The sequence below is a fragment of the Petaurus breviceps genome, unplaced genomic scaffold (assembly GCF_028583685.1).
Source record: "Petaurus breviceps papuanus isolate PSGF00001 unplaced genomic scaffold, PetGlider_PUasm1.0 182, whole genome shotgun sequence".
Taxonomy (NCBI): Eukaryota; Metazoa; Chordata; class Mammalia; order Diprotodontia; family Petauridae; genus Petaurus; species Petaurus breviceps.
Window position 1 is genome coordinate 4,243,910 of NW_027185786.1, and position 20,468 is coordinate 4,264,377.

General features: G+C 40.8%; 1 protein-coding gene across 1 annotated transcript in view; it reads left to right on the top strand.

Moving 5' to 3' along the window:
* The window catches only part of HYDIN (HYDIN axonemal central pair apparatus protein), a 421,862-nt gene that overhangs the window by 370,865 nt on the left and 30,529 nt on the right, over positions 1-20,468 (top strand). The window contains exons 66-73 of the mRNA XM_069087496.1: positions 1,649-1,853; positions 3,771-3,983; positions 4,600-4,738; positions 6,073-6,238; positions 11,813-11,960; positions 15,764-15,971; positions 18,142-18,363; positions 19,575-19,744. Of these exons, the coding sequence (XP_068943597.1) occupies positions 1,649-1,853; positions 3,771-3,983; positions 4,600-4,738; positions 6,073-6,238; positions 11,813-11,960; positions 15,764-15,971; positions 18,142-18,363; positions 19,575-19,744 (1,471 nt within the window). The remainder of the gene's footprint in view (positions 1-1,648; positions 1,854-3,770; positions 3,984-4,599; positions 4,739-6,072; positions 6,239-11,812; positions 11,961-15,763; positions 15,972-18,141; positions 18,364-19,574; positions 19,745-20,468) is intronic.

Consider the following 20,468-nt stretch of genomic DNA (forward strand, 5'->3'; position numbering starts at 1 on the left):
GGGGTCAAGAAGAGTCAGACGCAACTAAAAACAACTAGATAATAAGAAAAATATATTTGTATTTATTCTCCTTATATTTATGCTGTATATATTTATATTGTGCTTGTCTCCCTCGTTAGAATATGGACTTCTTTAGAATATGGATAATCACCTTCTTTGTGTTCATATTCCCAGTGTCTGGCTTATAGTAAGTGTTTTGTAAATACTTATTGATAGATTGACTTGTCTTCATGGTGGTCTTTTTGGCTTGTGCTCATCATGAACACGGATGGATGAGGCAGCAAAAGATCCTCGTGGAAGATGGCTGGCACCCTAGAAACCAAGGGATGTAGTTATCTAGCACTCATCAGTACATGAGAGATGACCCCGGAGACGATTGAGGGGGCGACTCACACTTGGACAGTTCTTGCCATAGAGAAGCTATTCTCCCCAATCAATAAAATCAAGACTTTTCTTTAAGGAGACTTGGTTGGGGGGGGGGGGGGTATAGGGGAGCAAGCATAGTCCTTGGCATCAGGAGATGCCTAAATTCAGCTTCTGACTTTTGGATTTACCATTGAGGTGGCCATGGCTAGCAAGTCAGTGGATTTCTCCAACCTTCACTTCCTCACCTATAAAATACAGCTAATACCTAGAGTAGTCATGATAATTAGTCTTTACCTAAGCCCTTTTAAGGTTTGCAGAGTGTTTTTATATATGTTCCCTTATTGATCCTGACAACAATCTTTTAATAATAACTGGCATTTGTGTAAGCATTTTAAGGTTTGCAAAGAACTTTGCAGTTATCTCATCTGATCCTCACAACCTTATAATAGTAAATAATAATATAACAAAATGATAATAATAATAGCTAGCACTTGTATATGTGCCAGGCAGGGTGCTAGGCACATTGGAAGTATTATCTCATAGGATTCTCACCACCACAATCCTGGGAGGGGGATGCCATTATTAGTCCCCTTTTCACAGATGAGGAAACCGAGGCTGAGTAAGATCAAGTGACTTGTCTAGGGTCACACAGTTAGTTAATAAGTGACTGAGGCCAGATTTGAACTCAAGTCTTCCTGATTCCAGGTTTAGCTGCCTCCTTATTTACTACAGTGCCTTTCCCAGTGAACCCTCCCTGACACTGAGAATGCCCTCTCCCTGAGTTAACTCTAGGTCATGTATGTACAGAATGGTTTGTGTACTGTCTCCCCCATTAAAATGTGGGCTCCTTGATGGCCAGAACCTTGTCTTTGTCTTTCTTTGGCATTTGGCACAATGCCCGGTACACAGTAGGTGCCGCCTTATAAATGTAGCTGACCTCCTGCCTAAGGTTCAAATGAAATAATGCATGCAAGGTGTTTTGCAAACCTTAGTGAGTTTTATAAATGGTAGATTGTTGGGGGGGTTTCCTGAAAATGAAATTGATGGATTTGACAGGGCATGGGTTTCCCTTCCCTGGAGACATTCAAGCAAAAATAGTCCCTTCATCATGTACAGGTTGGACCCAATCAACATTTACTAAGCCTTTACTGCATGCCAAGCACTGTGCTCAGTGCTAGAGATACAAAAAAGAGTCAAAGACAGTCCCTGACCTCTGAGATACCAAATAAGTCAGCATCAATTTTTCCTTTGTATTCATTCCTAGGCACTTTATTTGACTCAGCCCGCAAGCAACAGTCCAGTCAAGGAACTTTCCGTGGGGGAAGTACCATAGAGAGTCTTTCATCCCATGCATACAGCAGTTCCTCCACCTACCCTTTCTCCATGGAGCCCGTCAGTGGCATCATCCCAGTTGGGAAATATCAAAAAATCAAGGTTAAATTCTCTCCCCTGGAAGTTGGCGATTTTGAGAACTACATATACTGCCAGTAAGAAAGCATTCCTCCAAAGCTGTGTCTCAGCAGGCGATCTCTTTGAACCATTTGGCAATGGTTCCACTCATACCCTTATCTCCCCCTCCCTGCTTTCCCGTGTTACCTCTCCCTTTTCCCATTTCCCACCCTGGTCACTTCTCCCTTGGGAAGGGCTCCTTTGTACTGGGCTCAGAGAATCCCTAGGGCTACAGGGACAACAGCCCTGGGGCATTTGGGGACCTGGGTCCAGAATTTCCCTGCTCTTGGTCATGTCTGAGGATGTCACTTGAAAATTTGTTCTGGTAAAATTTTAAGTAGATATAGATGGTTTTCACTGCTTCTCACCTTCAGCATCCTTTTCCTTCTTTAAATTCTACTCTCTGCTCCCAGCCTTGCAGTGTTCTCAGCCTGCCCATACTATCCTGACAAAAGGAAAATTACCTGGTAGTCATTAACTCCTTAGTGTGAGTTAGGTTTAACTGTTTCCCTTCCAGAAATTTTAAAAGAGAAAACAAGGGGGGGAAATCTTAAAAAGTGAACCACTTTGAGGCAGGGCGGAGGGGAGGGGGGGGTGGGAGGTAGAGTTCATCACAAAGGAAAGGGTGAGTATGGCAGAATTTCAAATACTCTGTCATCTGGCTCTGGGAGATAACCACACTGAAAGAAGTCATCTATAAGAAGAAGAAAGGAGGCCAAGCTAAAAGCATTGGAATATCCACTGATGCTCTCATCATGATGCCATCTCATCCTCTACCCTCCCACAGTCCATCTCACCCTCTGTCCTGTCTAGAAGATTTCTGCTCTAGAATGCTTGCTCTGTAGTTCATAAAATTTCTACTCTATCCACTGAATGACCTAGCTGCCCCCCAATAGCATTCCATCCTCTTCATACACAATCATTTATTCAGCCTTTCTTTATCACTAGACACTGGCTATTTCCAGATTTTTGCTTTTAAAAATAAACCATTATTTCTGCAGGTAGATCCTGGATGTCTTCCCAGCTTTTAGAATTCTGATTTGTTTTAGTTTGCCTTTCTAGTTGTTCCTCCCTGTGTACAATTCCATCCTCTGCCACTTTAGGTAGTATTGAACACTCCTATAGACTTTCAAGACTTTCTCTTCTGTTCATCAGAATTGTCATCTTATTCATCATTTCCTCCCACTCTCTTTAACACCTCTCATTATGGCCAGAGTTTAGCTCATGACTTTTAAAAGCCCTTCTTTTATTTGGCCAATGCTTTTCTTACACTATAAATTCCTGTTTAATTACTCTACTGTGTCTCTTATCTATTTGAGGACATCTTTCCTGGTTTCATCCTAAGTCATTTCTTTTTCTACCTGCATTACTTCTCAAACTTCAGCTGGTTCAACTTCCTCTGAAGCATGTTTTTTACTTTGTCATCTTGGATTATTTTGGTTGATATTAATTTTCTTGTGTAAAACTTGGACAATTTTCTAACCCCCTTCTCCTCCTGAATCATTTATCCAAATGACATTTCTTCTTCTTTTGTCAATAATAAGCCAGTGACATCAAAAGTATTTCTGTATCAAATAGAGCCCCAAGCCATAAATAAACACCTAAGAAGGAAGATTTGATTTTCAAACGAGATGTATAGGATATGTGACAAGAGGGGAAAGAAGAGAGCATGTGGAGGGACCAAAAGCTAAAAAGCCAAAGCCAGCATTATGGGCTTCTGGAAAACAGGCCAACCCAGAACTTGGCAGGCACTGCTAGTTTGAGGCAGAGGCCTTTTAGGAGATGAATGTACATAGGGATGATGGAAAGAGTGGACCAGCATCTCAGCTCTTCAGAAAACCAGGGAGGTCCCCAAAGCCATGTCACACCCAAGCTCTTACCCCTGGGCTTTCTTTAAAAAAAAATGCTTGGGAACAACACTCTCTGGTCCTTGATACAATGGCTTTCCTTTTCAGGATCCCCAATCTGGCTCCAGGAGCTCAAGGCCTAATGGTAGCTGTGAAAGGAAGAAGTCTCTTACCATATTGCCATTTTGATCTGACTGAATCTGACTACATCAGCAACCACAGGCGCCATCCCGACTTAAATGGACCAAATGGGGCACCTCTGGATCCCAACACAAGGGTGATTGAGTTTGCCTCCGTGGGTGTGGGAGCAAAGAACATCCAGTGAGTTGATTTATATGGACCCATTGATTGTGTCTATATACATTTGTGTATATATAGCATGTATATATTTCTTCCAAAGGGCTCAGTGGAAGGCAAGTAGTGCCACAGTACATGGGTTTGGGTAGAAGCGAAAGACTTCTTTGTTTGGCTGTACAGAATCCTTGAGGGATCTGAGTATTAGAGCACCAAGCCTCTGACAGTCGGTCAACAGACAATTGTGTGATAGTGCCACCTGTCTGCCAGGCACTGGTGTGATGAAGAAAGTCCAAAGACTGCTCTAAATATGCCTGAAACAAGTAATAAGCAGGACAAATTTGACAATCAGATCTATTCTAATAAACCAAAAAGCAGTGGATCCACAGCCACCTCAGAGGTACATCAAGCCCAAAATGCAGCTCTGGCCTCAGTGTTTTTCCAAAGACCAGAGGGCATCAAACCATTTTAGATTCCTAAGTGGACAGATATTCCTTTCCCCATAAACCCACCATTTAATTCTGGTCTGAATCCAATTCATTGGAACAGAAGCTTGCTATTAAAATGACCAATGGGTCATTGACCTGTTTGTTTTGAAAATTAAGTTCTCCTTTTCTCCTGTAAACTCCCTTCTCCCGGCCAGGACATTCACCATTATGAACCCTACCAGTAGTCCTTATTCTTACCAATGGGTCTCAGAAGAAGCTGAGAATCTCCAGAACCCTTCATCCTTTCTATGCCTGACAGAGGAAGGTGTAATCCAACCAGAGAAAAAAGCTGAGGTAAGAATGGAGGCACTATGCTGAGGGCTTGAGTCAAGCCAGATTTCCCAGTACATCTCATCTCTAAAGGCCTTCTGGAGTAGGAGGGACTCCAGGGGAAAGTGGGGATATCCATACATCCCTCCATCTCTCCATCTATCCCTCCATCCATCCATCCATCCATCCATCCCTCCATCCATCCATCCCTCCATCCATCCAGTGGATATCTGTGGAGCAAACACAGCAGTGAGTATTCAGTGTCCCTCTTTCAAAACTGTCCCAAGTACTAAGGAGTGTGCAAATTGAATACACTCTACCCTCACAGACCTTTCCATCTGATATGTTAAGGAGTTTTCTCCCAAAAATTTAATCTCTTCTTTGGATTAGTGTGACTGCAACTGCAAATAGTGATCTAAGAAAAGAAACTGTGAAACTAAAGACATCTCTCTGGGAGCTGAATGACTCTCACACTGGCACAACACCAGTACTTTACACACTTAGTAGCTGTTGTTTTGAATGGATAGACCAGGGGTTCTAAACCTTTTTTATGTCCTGGTTCAGTCCATGGACCCCTTGCTCATAATAGTGTTTTAAAATGCATAAATAAAACACATAGGATCACAAAGGTAAACAATTATATTAAAATAAAGATGTCTATTTTTCTCAATACAAATTAACAGTAAACTCCCAGAATCTATCCACAGGTCCTTGGGCATCTATGGATCCTAAGTTCACACTTAATAAAATGATTAAGGCATCTCAGGGTTGCAGTGGGTAGTGCTGGGTTCATTTTCCTGAGTTCAAATCCAGTCTCAGACACTTCCTAGTTATGTGATCCTGGACAAGTCGCTTAACACTGTTTGCCTCAGTTTCCTCATCTATAAAATGACCTAGAGAAGGAAATGACAAACCTCTCCAGTTATCTTTGCCAAGAAAACCCCAAATGGGGTCGGAAAGAGTTGGACATGACTCAACAACAATGAAAAATATTTGTTTCCTTCTTTCCTTCTTCCACAATGCTGGTACCCTGACAGATAGTAGAGCTGAAAAACTTCAGTCCCCCATCCCAGGGTCATGTTCAGTCATCACCAGCAGAGTCTTTCAGAGAACATGGGCCGCCCTCCAGGACCTCTCTCCTTCAACAGTTAATGAGGCACTGCCAAAGCTTATGTATTTCACCTTGTCTTGTGAAATGTCTAACATGATGACACTTTATGCACAGTATTTTGGTAGTGGCTACGTTTCTTTAGCAAGTGAGCAAAAGAGTTCCTTTAAAATGTACTGGAATCCCTGAAGGCCCAGGGATGCTGTGAAATGGCAGGATTCCTTACTAGTCTGTTCTCAATTCTCTCTAGATCTCATTCCAGTTCACGCCTAATCATTTGGATATCACGGAATCATTCTGGACTTTCCAAATCCCTGAGCACAACATCTCGGTCCCTTTTCTTCTGGTGGGCAGAGCCACAGACCCTTTGATATCTCTGGAGGTGCCACACCTCACCTTCAGCTCCATCCTGATGGGTAAGGACAGACTGAGTCTGGAAATAGCACTAACCACTCCCATCTGCCCCAGACCCCACCCCCTTTGTAGAAGTTGACTGAGCTGTGGTTATGGAACCCCAAGATGGGCTGGGCTGTCTGCCTCCTACCCTAAGAGGAGCACAGGCTGCCACTGAAATCCAACAGCCCACCTTTCACAAAGCCATTTCTCCCCCCATCCCCAGGACAGTTCCTGGTGCATATTAGGTAGGTAACGAATGCCTGTTGACTAATTGTCAATCTTCTGGGATCCAGTTCTCACCCACCCAGGCAAAAAGAAGCATGTTGTTTGTGATGCACATGACCCACTGCCTTTATTTATTAGTCAAAAAGTGACTTATAGAGCTTCCCCAAGGTGTGTGTCAGAGGCAGCTAGGTGGCAGAGCCTAGAATCAGGAAGTCCTGAATTCCAATCCACTAGCTGTATGACCCTGGGCAAGTCACTTAACCTCTTCCTGCTTCAGTTTCCTCAACTGTAAAATGGAGATAATAATAGCACTGAACTATTTGGGTTGTTATGGGGATTAAATGAGATAACATTTGTGAAGCCCTTAGCACAATGCCTGGTAGACAGTAGGTGCTTAATAAATGCTTGTCTGCTTCCTACCATATGCTAGCCCAACCATAAGATGGCAGTTAGGATTCTATATTTAGTTCATCTAATCCTTGTTACAAGCCATGAGGTCATTCTTCTTTCCCCTGCCTCTGGACTTGCTATTGATAGTTCTGCTCTAAAGCTTGCCATAGGACCAAATTAATTCAGAACAATCCCAGCAACCCATGGCCCTGACTTGATAAGCCCTGCGGATCATTCTGTAAACCATGATTTTACACAAGTAACTTCCATTATGGGCTCAGATTTTCACATGCCTCACTGCTGAGACAAGTCCTTTCCTCTTTGATTATTTCTGCCTGGCATTCTACTGCCTTATTTACTGAAAGTCTCATATGATCAGTCTTTTTTTTATGTGATAATTCACTTATAATTTGCATGTTATTCGTTCAATCTAAAAATTAATATTTGAGGAAGGTCATTGTTAAACTTTGGAAAATACACCAAAAAGAACAGAAGGGAATTCAGAGGGAAACACAAACAAGCAGGACAGCTGTTCCTTTTTAATTTAACATTTTACTTTTTTCTAATTATGTGTAAAAACTGTTTTAACGTTCTTTTTTTTAATTTTTGAGTTCCAAATTCTCTCCCTCACTTCCTCTCCTACCCCTTCATTGAAAAGAAAAGAAACTTGACAAAAGTTATATGTGTGTAGTCATGCAAAACATATGTCCGTATTAGTCATGTTGTGAAAGAAAACAGACCAAAAAAGAAAAAAACATTATGAAAAAATAAAGAAAATAAAAAATAGTATGTTTCAATATACATTCAGATTCCATCACTTCTTCTTCTAGAAGTAGATAACATTTTTTATCATAGATCCTTCAGAAATGTCTTGGGTCGTTGTATTCCTGAGAATAGCCAAGTTATTCCCAGTTGACCACAGTATGATATTGTTGTTACTATGTACAATGTTATTTTGGTTCTGCTCATTTCACCTTATATCAGTTCATGTAAGTCCTTCCAGGTTTTTCTGAGAGCATTCTCATCATTTCTGGTAGCATAATAGCATTCTGTCACAATCATATACAACAACTTGTTCAGCCATTGCCCAGTTGATGGGCATCCCCTCAATTTCCAATTCTTTGCCAGCACAAAAAGAGCTGCTATAAATATTTTTGTACATATAGGCCCTTTTCCTTTTTGGTTTTGATTTTTATCTCTTTGGGAAACAGATTAGTAGTGATATTACTGGGTCAAAGGGTATACATGGTTTTATAACCCTTTGGGCATAGTTATAAATTGCACTTCAGAATGGTTGAATCAGTTCACAACTCTACCAACAGTACATTAGTGTCTCAGTTTTCCCACTTCTCCTGCAACATCTGTCATTTTCCTTTTCTGACACATTGGCCAGTCTGATAGGTGTGGAGTAGTAGATCAGTTGTTTTAATTTGTACTTCTCTAATCAGTAGTGATTTATAGCATTTTTTCATATGCCTATAGATAACTTTGATTACTTGATCTGAGAACTGTCCATTCATATCTTTTGACCATTTATCAATTGGAGAATGATTTGTATTCCTATAAATTTGACTCAGTTTCCTATATGTTTGACAAATAAGACGTTTATCAGAGAAACTTCCTATAAAATTTGTTTATAGTTATGATGACTGTGTATTTCCTTCCACCCTATCTTTCCTCCTGTTTATCCTACTCTCTCTCCTATCACCCTATCCATCTTCAAAGGTGTTTTGCTAAGAAAATTTTTATAGTTTCTCAGATAAAGGTCTCATATTAGATATATAATAATACAAGTCATTCCCCAATTGATAAGTGGTCAAAGGATATAAATAGGCAGTTTTTGATGAAGAAATCAAAACTATATATAGTCACATGGGAAAATTCTCTAAATCACTATTGATTAGAGAAATGCAAATTAAAACAACTTGGAAATATCTTACATTTATCAAATTGGCTAAAATGATAGCAAGTGAAAGAAACAAATTGTGAAGGGAATATGGAAAAATTAAGATATTAATACACTGTTGTTGGTGAAACTGTGAACTGATCCAAGCATTTTGAAGAGCAATCTGGAATTATTCCCAAAGAGTCATAAAACTGTGTATACCCTTTGACACAGCAATATCACTATTAGGTCTGTTGCCCAAGGTGGTTAGAAAAAAGGAAAAGAACGTATATTTTCTAGAAAATTTATAGCTGCTCTCTTTGTGGAGGCACAGAACTGAAAACTGAGGGGATGCCCATTAGATGGGGAATGGCTTGGTACTGTGCTGTAAGAAATGATGAGCTGGTTGGTTTTGGAAAAAGATGGAAATGCTTGCATGAAATAACGAAGAACAAAATAAGCAGAACCAAAAGAATGTTATACACAGTAATAGCAATATTATTCTAAGAAAAACTTTTAATGATTAAGTCATTTTGAGTATTATAAATACTAAAATCAACTACAAAGGACCTATGAAGGAAGATACTATCCAGAGAAAGAGAACTGATAAATAGAAGTATGTATAATGTGGTATATATGTATAGATGGATGAATATATAATATATATATATATAGTGTCTAATAGCAGCCTTCTCTAGAGCAGGGTAGGGAGGGAGGAAAAAAAATAAAAATGCACAGCAGAGAACAAAAGAAAACTTAGACACACAGAAAAGCAGGATGGCTTTGAAAATATTACACAGTTTATCAAAAAAAAGTAAATTGTGTAAAATGAAAATTAATGGTTTTATATTGAATTCTCTTTTTATGTTGTGCTGTGTATGTGGAAATGTCTTCTTTTGGTTTTTTGTATTTAAGTTAAAAATTAATAAAAATCTTTTTTTTTAATTTTTAAGTATTTTGCTTTTGACTGCTGCCTCCCCCTGTCTCCTCTCCCTTCTATCAACTCTCTCTTCTTTTATTCCCTTCCCCTCCTACTTTTCTGTAGAGTAAGATAGATTTCTATATCCAACTGAGTCTGTATGTTATTACCTCATTGAGACAATTCTGATGACATTAAGGTTCAAGCAATCGGCCTACCTCCATCATCTTCTGGTCTGCTGTAAAAGTTCTTTCGCACCCCTTTTATGTGAGATTATTTACCCCATTCTACCTCTCCCTTTCCCCTTCTCCCCATACGTTCCTCTTTTTCACCCCTTAATTTTATTTTTTTAGATATCATCCCATCATATTTAACTCACACCCATACCCTCTTTCTATGTATACTCTTTCTATTGCCCTTAAATAATGAGAAAGTTCTTAGGAGTTACAAGTATCATCTTCACATGTAGGTATGTGATACAGTTTGACCTTATTGAATCCCTTATGATTTTTCTTTCCTGTTTACCTTTTTGTGCTTCTCTTGAGTCTTGTATTTGAAAATCCAATTTTCTCTTCAGCTCTGGTTCTTTTTGTCACGAAAGACTTGAAAGTCCTCTATTTCATTCAATATTCATGTTTCCCCTGAAGGATTATGCTCAGTTTTTCTGGATAGGTGATTCTTGGTTGCAATCTTAGCCCTTTTGCCCTCCAGAATATCATATTCCAATATTCTGCTTCTTTAATGTGGAAGCTGCTAAATCATGTGTGATCCTAATGGAAACTTCATAATATTTGAATTGTTTCTTTCTGGCTGCTTGCAGTATTTTCTCTTTGACCTGGGAGTTCTGGAATTTGGCTATAATATCCCTAGAAGTTTTCATTTTGAGGTCTCTTTCCAGAGGTGATTTGTAGTTTCTTTTGATTCCTGTTTTACCCTCTGGTCCTAGAATATCAAAACAATTATCCTTGATAATTTCTTAAAAGATGATGTCTAGGCTCTTTTTTTATCATGGTTGCAGCTAGTCTAATAATTCTTAAATTATCTCTCTTGGATCTGTTTTCCAGGTCAGTTGTCTTTCTAATGAAATATTTCACATTTTCTTTAATTTTTTTAATTCTTTTGACTTTGTTTTATTGTTTCTTGATGTCTCATGGGGTCATTAGTTTCTATTTGCCCAATTTTAATTTTTAAGGAATGTTTTTCTTCAGTGAGCTTTTTGTACCTCCTTTTCCATTTGGCCAGTTCTTACTTTTTAAGAAGTTCTTTTCTTTATTGACTTTTTGTACACTTTTTCCGTGTGACCAGTTCTGCTTTTTAAGGAGTTCTTCTCTTCAGCAGATTTTTGTACCTCTTTCAACATTTGGCATATTCTGTTTTTTAAGGTGTTATTTTCTTCAGTACATTTTTTGCTTCCTTTAACAAGCTGTTGACTCTTTTTCATGATTTTCTTACATCACTATTTTTCCTCACCTCTCATTTAATTTTAAAAATCCTTTTTGAATTCTTCCAGGAATTCTTTTTGGGCCTGCGACCAATTTACCTTTTTCTTTTGAGGCATTGGATGTAACAGTAGTAGTTTTGACTTTACTGTCTTCTTCTGAGTTGTATTTTGATCTTCCCTGTCACCACACTAAGTTTTCATGGTCAGGTTCCTTTTTTGTTGTTTGCTCATTTTCCCAACCCATTTCTTGACTTTTAACTTTATGTTAAAATTGGACTCTGTTCCCAGAACAGAAGGAGCACTGTCCCAATCTTCAAGCATTTTTTTATATAATTGTTTTCAGGGCTAGTTCTGGGGTATGTAAGTTTTCAGTCCTTCCAAGGTGGTGTGATCTAAGGAGAGGTGTATTTACTACTGTCCTGGCCTGTGATCTGGTCTATAAGCAACCACAAGCACTCTTTTCTGCCCTGGAATTGTGATTAGGTTCCCTGCTCCCCTATGGCCCCAAGCTTTTATGTGCTAGTGTTCCTCCTAGCCCTGGGACTGAGACCCAGGACTGTGACCCAGACCCACATATGAGCAATGCAACAGAGTCCTGGACCCGCTGCCAGGAAAGGGCTACTGGTCAAATCTCCATGCCTAAATGCCACCACCCCTAGAGTCAACATTGATGGAATAGAGATTAGTTGACCAGGGAAGTGGAATGTGACTTTCAACTTGTGGTTTCTTCTCAGGACATGAAGCCCGAGAGACAGTACACATGATTAACAATGAGGATCAAGACTTTAGTTTTGCATTTGAAGAAAGTTCCTGCTTTTCTGAAGGATACATCAATAACTTGATTGTGAAGCCTATGGAGGGCATGATCCCAGCAATGTCCAGGTGAGCAAGAGAGGAGGAATGGCCTCTAGCTACTTACTATTACTCACCTTTGTAATGGTTAGATGACCTGCTGGGATAGTCACAGATTCTCTCCTACCAGGTTATCAGTCACACTCCTTACATTGGTACAAATTTCCATTGGCCATGATCTTGTTTAATTCAGAGAGAAGTCAAAGTGTATGTGTGTGTGCACCTGCGTGTGTGTCTGTGTGTATCTGTGTGTGTATCTCTCTGTGTGTCTGTATCTTTGTATCTATGCCAGTGTGTCTGTGTGTGTCTGTGTCTGTGTCTGTGTCTGTATGTCTGTGTTTCTGTGTGTGTGGTGGTGGGGATGGAATAATGATGGTTCCAATGCTGATAGTTCCTGTTATTTTAATAAAAGAGTCAATGTGGAGTCTTCAGGTTTGGGAGTCAGAAACCATGAATTCTAATCCCAACTTGGCTCGCGCTCTCTCTCTCTCTTTCTCCCCCCCCCCTCTCTCTCCCCCATCCTTGGACAGCTCCCTTTGACCTCCTCTTTTACCCTTAGCTTCTTCATCTACTAATTTAATAAATATTTATTAACACCTATTATGTGCAAGGTACAGTGCAAAGTGCTAAAGAAACAAAGATAAAAGCAAAGCAGCCCCTGCCTATAATATTAATAATAATTAACATTTATGTAGCATTTTAAGGTTTTCAATATATTATTATATTATATCATATCATATCATATCATATTATTTGATCACCATAATAATTCTTTGAGGTTGGTGCTATTATCATTCTCATTTTACAAATTAGACTTACTTGCCCAGGGTTACTCAGCTAGTAATTTGTGAGGAAGAATTTGAACTCAATGCTATCCACTATACCACCAAGCCTGTGAGGGTGGATGAGGAGAGGAAAGGAGAGGAGATACAACATCTAGACAAATAAATATAATTCAAGGTAAAGGTAAATCAAGGACGAAAAGGACACTAACCAGCAGGAAGGAGCTGAACCATTCTAATTGGTAAAGATGAGAAGGGAGGAGTTCCAGGTAGTGGGGACATTGAGAAGAATCACTGGATTCCCAAAAGAAATTTCCCATGGGCATTGGAGACAGAGGACAAAATAAAAATAGAATCCACAACTGGCTACCAGAAGTAAATCCCAAATTTAACACACTAAAAATGTGAGTATCAAATTCCAGGTCTCTCAGGTCAAAGAAAAAATACTGAAAGTGACCAGAAGAGAAGCTACATAATAATAAACCCAATCAGAATCACAAGGGACTCTGCATCTGACACACACACACAAAAGGAGATGATTAGAATATGCTATACCAGAAAGAAAGAAATCTGCACCCAAGAATAAACTTATTTTTTTAAAAACTGAGCATAATCTAACAGGGGAAATAAAACAGAATCAGTGCCTTCAAGGCATTCCTGTTGAAAGAGCAAAGGATCCTAGATAGATAAAACAAGTTTGAACAATTGGAAAGGACTGAGTATTGATCACCTTTATATCCTGAAAGGGGGAAAAGAAAGTACTGTTCTTTTGAAATCCCAGACCAATGAGGGAATGATTTTCTGCTATGCCTGTAGCACTCTCCCTCCTCCACTCTGTCTACCGATCTCCCTGGCTTTCTTTAAGTTCCAACTAAAATCCCTTTAATTATTTTTTCTTGGAAACCTTTCCCAACCCTTCTTAATTCTAGTGCCTTCCCTCTGTTAATTACTTCCTATTTGGCCTATATTTACCTTGCTTTGTATATATTTGTTTGTATGTTTTCATCTTCGTTACATTGTAAGCTCCTTGATGGCAGAGAGCCTTCTTTTTTGTATCTTTTTGCCTCTTTTCCCCTTTTTTGTGTCTCCAGCACTTAGCATAGTGAGTGTCTAGCACATAGAAAGTGCTTAATAAATGTTGATTGATTGATTGATTAATTGAACCAAAAGAAACAAGCTCAGAGCTTGGATGGGGGGAAGAAAGAGAAGAATGAAGAGAGGGATGAAGGGAGGGAGAGAGGGAATGAGGAAGGGCGTAAGTAAAGCAAGAACTTACTATTTCTTGTTTGCAATCACCACAGGAGAAAATTGTTCAAATTTGAAGGTGGGAATCTTATTCATTTCAGCCAGGCAAGGGAAAATAATACAATAAAATAAATATAGGAAGTGGCTTTGGTCAGGGAGAGGAATGAGGGGAACTTGAAAAAGAGGTTAGAGTTGAAGAGGTGGTAGAGACAGGAAAAATAAACTACAAATATGAAAGTCCAATTAAAGGCAAAAGAGAAAGAGACAGAAACATGGAAATATCCAGCAAAAATTGGTCTGGGCAAGCAGAAAAGTAACAACGATACAAGCCAAAGATATCTTGTGTGATATCACTTCCTTTTTTCCTTGAATTTTTTTCTTCTAAAGAGGGGAATAGTGGAGGAAAGATTGCATGAGGAGGAAAATATGTGGCAAGGTAGCTGGTGAAGAGGGTTTTCATCCCAAATAAATATGATTTTTAAAAGGGATGATTGAGCAAGAGATATGAATTTGTTTTCCATTTGCCTGGGGAAAGTACCAGTTAAATATGACCTCCATCCTCTAGGATTCTGTGACATTGGAGTGTGACATTGTGCAATGTTGATGAAAGTTAAGATCTTCCCCGTCCATTAATAGGCCTCACTGGAGCCCATTAAGGGAAGTTTACTTAGGAGATGCTTGCTTGAAGGAAGGCTTTCATACCTTTTGCTAATTTCTAATTGGGCGCTGAGTCAGGAGGGCTGTGATACTTTTGACTCTGAGAAGCGTGTATATACTCTGAATTAGTATTTTGCTTTGGGGGCTCACTTATGAGGAGGTTCTTGTGATTCCCTGGTCGAGATTCTGAGTGGCCGTATATACAGAGCTCCCAGCCTGCTCGAATGTTAAGGCCCCTGGATCCAGGGATGTATGTAAAGTGTATAGTTGATTCAGGCAGTCAAAGCCATATCTATTGGTCTTTATTTCTCTGCTTGTATTTTCTCTGAAGCTCGGGACACTGACTTTTCCCCTGAACTAGTGAATGTAATTTTTGACCCCTTAAACAGCGATCTTTTAAACAGCGATCTTAAACAGTGACCCCTTTGATTATTGACCCCTTAAACAGCAATCTTTCCTAGTAAAGCAGATCTGAGGACCTGTGCTAGCAGACATCTTGGGTCTGCCAGTGTGGTTGCCGTTACATATTGATACAAAGGATCACTACCCAAATTCAAGAGAGCTAAGATGGGAGGGGGTGGCAAAGAGTTCAGAACAGAGCTTGGGTTCCCCAGAAGATAGATGAGATTTACACACAGTACCAACTCTCTCTATATATCCTAAGATGTAGGGGATAAAGGAAAACATCACACATGTGAAACATGGACTCTGCTCTGTCAGGCATCAAGCCTTATGTCTGAGGCACAGGTTGAGGGGCCACTAAGCCTTTGTCTGGGATCCCAGTCTTATCAGACCCAAGCCTGCCACCTCTAAAATTAACAGACTGGACTCTCCAATCTCCCCAATTTTCATTGCCTTGATTTATTCTTCTTTTCAGAGTTGAAACATTCCAACATATCTTCCCTAGGTTTTCCTATTCACTTTAATTATTTTCTTGACATCTTCTGCATTTTGGGGTGCCAAATGCCCAACTCAGACAAAATGATCACAACTTGGACTTTTTCTTGAGACAAATGATTTGCCTTGTGGCCTGGTTCCAACCTGGGATATGGTAGCAATGTATCTGCCAATCCCCATTGCTCAGGACTTCTGACATGTGGCCAACCTGTTGGCACAGTCAACCAATCTGCAAATTTGTTCCCCAACCAGGAAACCCATCGATATTTTCTTCACCCCAAAGTGCGAAGGAGAAGTGAACTTTAATCTGATCTGCCATGTGAAAAGGAAAGCTGTGCCTCTGACCTTAAATGTCAAAGCCGAGGGCTACAGGATGAAAGTAGAGATCAAATGCAAAGAAAGTGATGGCTCAGTGATCGATCTGAGTCACCTCCAGCCCAATGTCATCAGCTTCTATGAGGTGAGGAGGTGGGGACAAGGACACAGGAACATCCCCATCATCCATTCCCATGGGAGACGTACTCATGATTGTCTGGAACAGGGATGTTAAAAAAATCAATGTGCCCTGTAGAATACCCAAAGGTAGCCCAAAGTGCGGTGTGCCTTTGGTTGGATGCCCAGCCCAAGTGCCTGAATCTGAAGAATTAGCCTAGACCTACTAGACTGTCAGTTAATTAACTCTATATCACAAGGTTTCTATTACCATTTTCATAATTCTTCAGTGTCTTTGGTAAAATACACTAAAAATGACCTGCCCCAGTCTATTCAGGCATGTCCATATGCCATATCATCCCCCAGGGTCTCACCCCTGGGAAAATCCTCACTTCTGAAAAGAGCACTGAGCCAAGTGTGGCAGCACCTACCTGTACTCTGTGCTCCCAGAGACGCTCAGGCTGGTGGGTCTCTTGAATATTACAGTGGACTAAGCCAATCCAGTGTGCATACTAAGTTAGGCATTAATATGGTAAATGCTAGGAATTAATATGGTGAGTTGGGATAAACCAGTCTGAGTCAGAAATGCAGCAGGTCCAAGTTCCAGAGTAGATCAGAGTGGGGTTGGATGGTGAGTAAACCCTGCACTTCCACCAAGGAGGAAAGAAGGAAGGAAAGAAGGGAGGGAAGGAGGGAGGAATGGAGGGGAAGAGAACTGGGAGGGAAGGAAGGAAGGGAAGAGGACTGGGAGTGAGAAGAGGAAGGTAGGGCACAGGGGAGGAGAGGAAAGGACAGAAGAAGAGAGGAAAGGACAAAGGGAAAGGAATTGAGAAGCAAGAGAACTGGGTTCTGGTTACAACTCTGCTCCTAATTAGCTGGGTGCCTTAGGGAATTTGCTTGCCCATTCTGAGGCTTGTAGGCCAGATTTTCACTATATAAACCTTTAGAACTGGCAGGAAATCTAGAGATCAGCTGGTCTAGCTGCCTGATTTTCCAGAGAAGGAAACTGAAGGAAGGCAGAGAGACCAAAGGGCATACCTTCTGTCACGGAGACTGCTGTTAAGTGACCAAGCTAGAATCTGAACCCATTTTTAAAATTCTAAACCCAGTGTTGGGTGGCTTCCATTCCACTTGCCACTGACATTCTCTGGCTAGAGAGCAGAACTTCCCAGTCTTTTTTTTTCTTTTTGGTTGGAGTTATTCTCACATCACACTAGTGAACAAAACACCTCTTTCCATACCTTGAGCATATTTCTCTTGTTGGTGATCGTTTCATATTCAGAGAATTCGAAAAGGCATATTCAGGGCTTAGCACTTGGCTTGTACCCAGAGACTCTGGTTATGGGGAAAAGGCTATACTGTTGAAAGTCTTATTTCCAAACTGGTTGAACTGTAATAATAACAACGGGCAGCTTGCATTTATATACGGGGCAGCTACATGGAGCAGTGGATAGAGTGCTGGGCCTGGGATCAGGAAGACCTGAATTCAAATCCAGCCTCAGATACTTACTAGCTGTGTGAACCTGAGCAAGTCGCTTAACCTTGTTTGCCCCCACTTTCCTCATCTATAAAATAAACCAGAGAAGGAAATGGCAAACCACACCAGTGTCTCTGCCGAGAAAACCCCAGATGGGGTCACAGAGTCAGACAGGACTGAAAACAACTAAATAACAACAGAGCGTTTATAGTGCCAGGCATGTAAGTGCTTTACAAACATCGTTCCACAACAACCCTGGGAGGTGGGTACTGTAATTATCCCCATTTTATAAATGAGGCTGCCTCATACATGCAGAATAGCTGGAACCGACTATTTCTAATGCCTGAATGAGATAAAACCTCTCTGCTGCCAGCATCCCTAGGGACCCCCGGGCCACCAGAATGTGTGCTAGGCACCTCAGGGATCTGGACAGTGTAAGACATCGCTTCAATTCCCTAAATAAGCATATGAACAGAACTGTTTCTCTTACCCCGTTCAGGGTATCCGACAATTGGTGCCCTGGAAGATGCCAGAAGATGCCGGTGGCATGTTGCCTGCCTCCCTTCTAGATTCCCAGGGACCAGAAGCCCCAAGTAGATGTGACAATGAGATGCCTTTCAACAAGGCCATTGTTCTTAGTCAGCTGCCATTTCTTGACTCCTTGGCACGGCACTCAGCTAGGTATTTCTTCACTCAATCTGGCCTCTCTTCTGTGTTCCAGGTAGAAATAAATGAAAGTGTACAGTGTGATTTCACCTTGATCAACACCGGCAAATTCAACTTCAGTGTCCTGTCAGAATTTGATGGTCCCAAAGCCCTGCAGCAATATTTTACTTTCTCGCCCATGGAGACAGTGGTTGAGGCTGGGCAGAGTGTCCCAGCCTCCCTAGCTTTCTGCCCTCTAAAGAAGTGTTTTGTAAAGGGTGTGGAACTCAGACTCAAGGTAAGATGACTCTGACTTCTCCAGAATCTGGGTTGATTCAGCCTCTTGATCTCCTACTCAGTTGGCACTTGTCATAAAACCTAGACACAGCTGGAAGAGACCCTGGAAACCATCTACTCCAAGCCCCTCATTCTAAAGATGAGGGGACCAAGCCTAGAGAGACATGTGCAAAGTCACACAGACATGGGATTTGAACTCAGATCCTTTGTGTTCTTTTCTACTGTTCCTCTCTGTTCTGTGACATACTAGCTTATAGATTGTTATTTATCCTTTGCATGGAGTGTCTTTCCCCAGACAGAGCTGAGAACTCCACCTCTCTTCATAGTGCTTTGCTCAACGCTTTGACTGTCATAAGAGCTCAGGAAATATCCATTAGTTGGTCAGTTGATTAAGACATCCGGAATCCTACCCTACAGATCTTAACTTTTTATATCAAGACCAAGTATTGGTGTAAGGGCTCTGAACTAGTAACAGAAAATCAGCTCCCCTTAACCTCGGAGCAATGTCAGTCTGTCCCAGAACCAGGAGCAAACCAGTTGGGAATGGGCTGAACTGATTTCAGCTGTGTGAGGTACCATATTGGAAGACCCTGGCATCCCTGGAGCAATAAGTAAGAGGATCTCCCTGCCTATCTGTGCCAGGTAAAGATGATCACACCTAATGATGTTTCAGGAGCTCCTAGAGTGCTATCCAGGGGCAACTCCTGTGAAGTCACATCATTGTCAGCCACTACACAAAACACCAGAGATTATATGTGTTCTGAGGGAAATGCTTGGATCAATCATGAGTCATGCTAACAAATGGAGGTACAAACAATAGGTTTAAAAATTCAATTCAGTAAATATTAAGCACTTACCACATGTGCAACCCCCAGCCAAGGTCTTACCCTCAATACTTTCTCAAGGCATAGAGATAACCCTGAGCAAGGATATATGCTGGTGGGACACACACTTTGGCAGTTCTGCCAAGCTGAAATGTTTGCGTTTGTGCCCATTATCTAAAGGCCAGCCTACCCATATTTGGAGAGCCTTAGTCAGAGGGCTAGCCACCAGGGAATGAAACATACTTGTCTACAGTAAATTCATCTGTACAGAGTATCGTTCAAGATGGCATCTTTCCCTAGCTATATGTGTGTCCCTGAGTCCATCCCTATTTATTCTCTTTCCCACCTAAGATGCTCTTCCTTTTCCAACTTCCTTCTCTCCTCACAGATCACCTATGGCCCCACATACACCTGCATACTCATGGGCTCCTCGGTGACTCCTGCCATCCAGTTCTCCTTCACCAGTTACAACTTTGGGACCTGCTTCATCTACTTGCCCGGGATGCCCTTGTACAAACAGATCCTTGTCATCACAAACAATGAAGAGAAGCCTATTAGGTAAGCAAGCTTTCCAGGGTGAATATCCAAAGGGTTATTTCTTTATTGGCCATATAGACTCTATTTAGATGAAATGATTAGATGAAAAGGAAATATGATGGGGGAAAAATCTGGCCTTACTTGGTCTCTCTTATCACTCCCTATGTGACTTTGAATTCACCAGTAGAACCAAACCAACTGGCAGCAGTGGTCTCTCTGAGCTCCATGCTGCTTTGCCAAGATGTAACCAGATCTCCAAAGGCACAATCAAGTCTGGGAAGGGTTGTTTTAGTTGTTTTCAACCTTTTTTGCCTTCTCTAATTCCTTTTTTAAGAATTTTCCAAATTATTTATTTATTTTCGGTTTTCAGCATTCATTTCCACAAGATTTTGAGTTACAAATTTTTCTCCCCATCTTTCCCCTACCCTCCATCTCAAAATAGTGAGCCTACTGAATACCCCCTTTCCCCAATCGGTTCTCTCTTATATCCTTCCCCATACCTCCCCCCAATTTTCTAGTAGGGAAAGATAGATTTCTATCCCCTAGTTCCTGTATATCTTATTTCCCAGTTGCATGTAAAAAACAATTTTTTTAACATTTGTTTTTGAAACTTTGCATTCCAGAGTCTTTCCCTTCTTCCCTCCTCACCAACCCCCATGAGGAAGATAAGCAATTCAATATAGGTTGTACATGTGTAGTTACCCAAATCATTTCCATAGTAGTTATATTGTGAATAACTAACTAT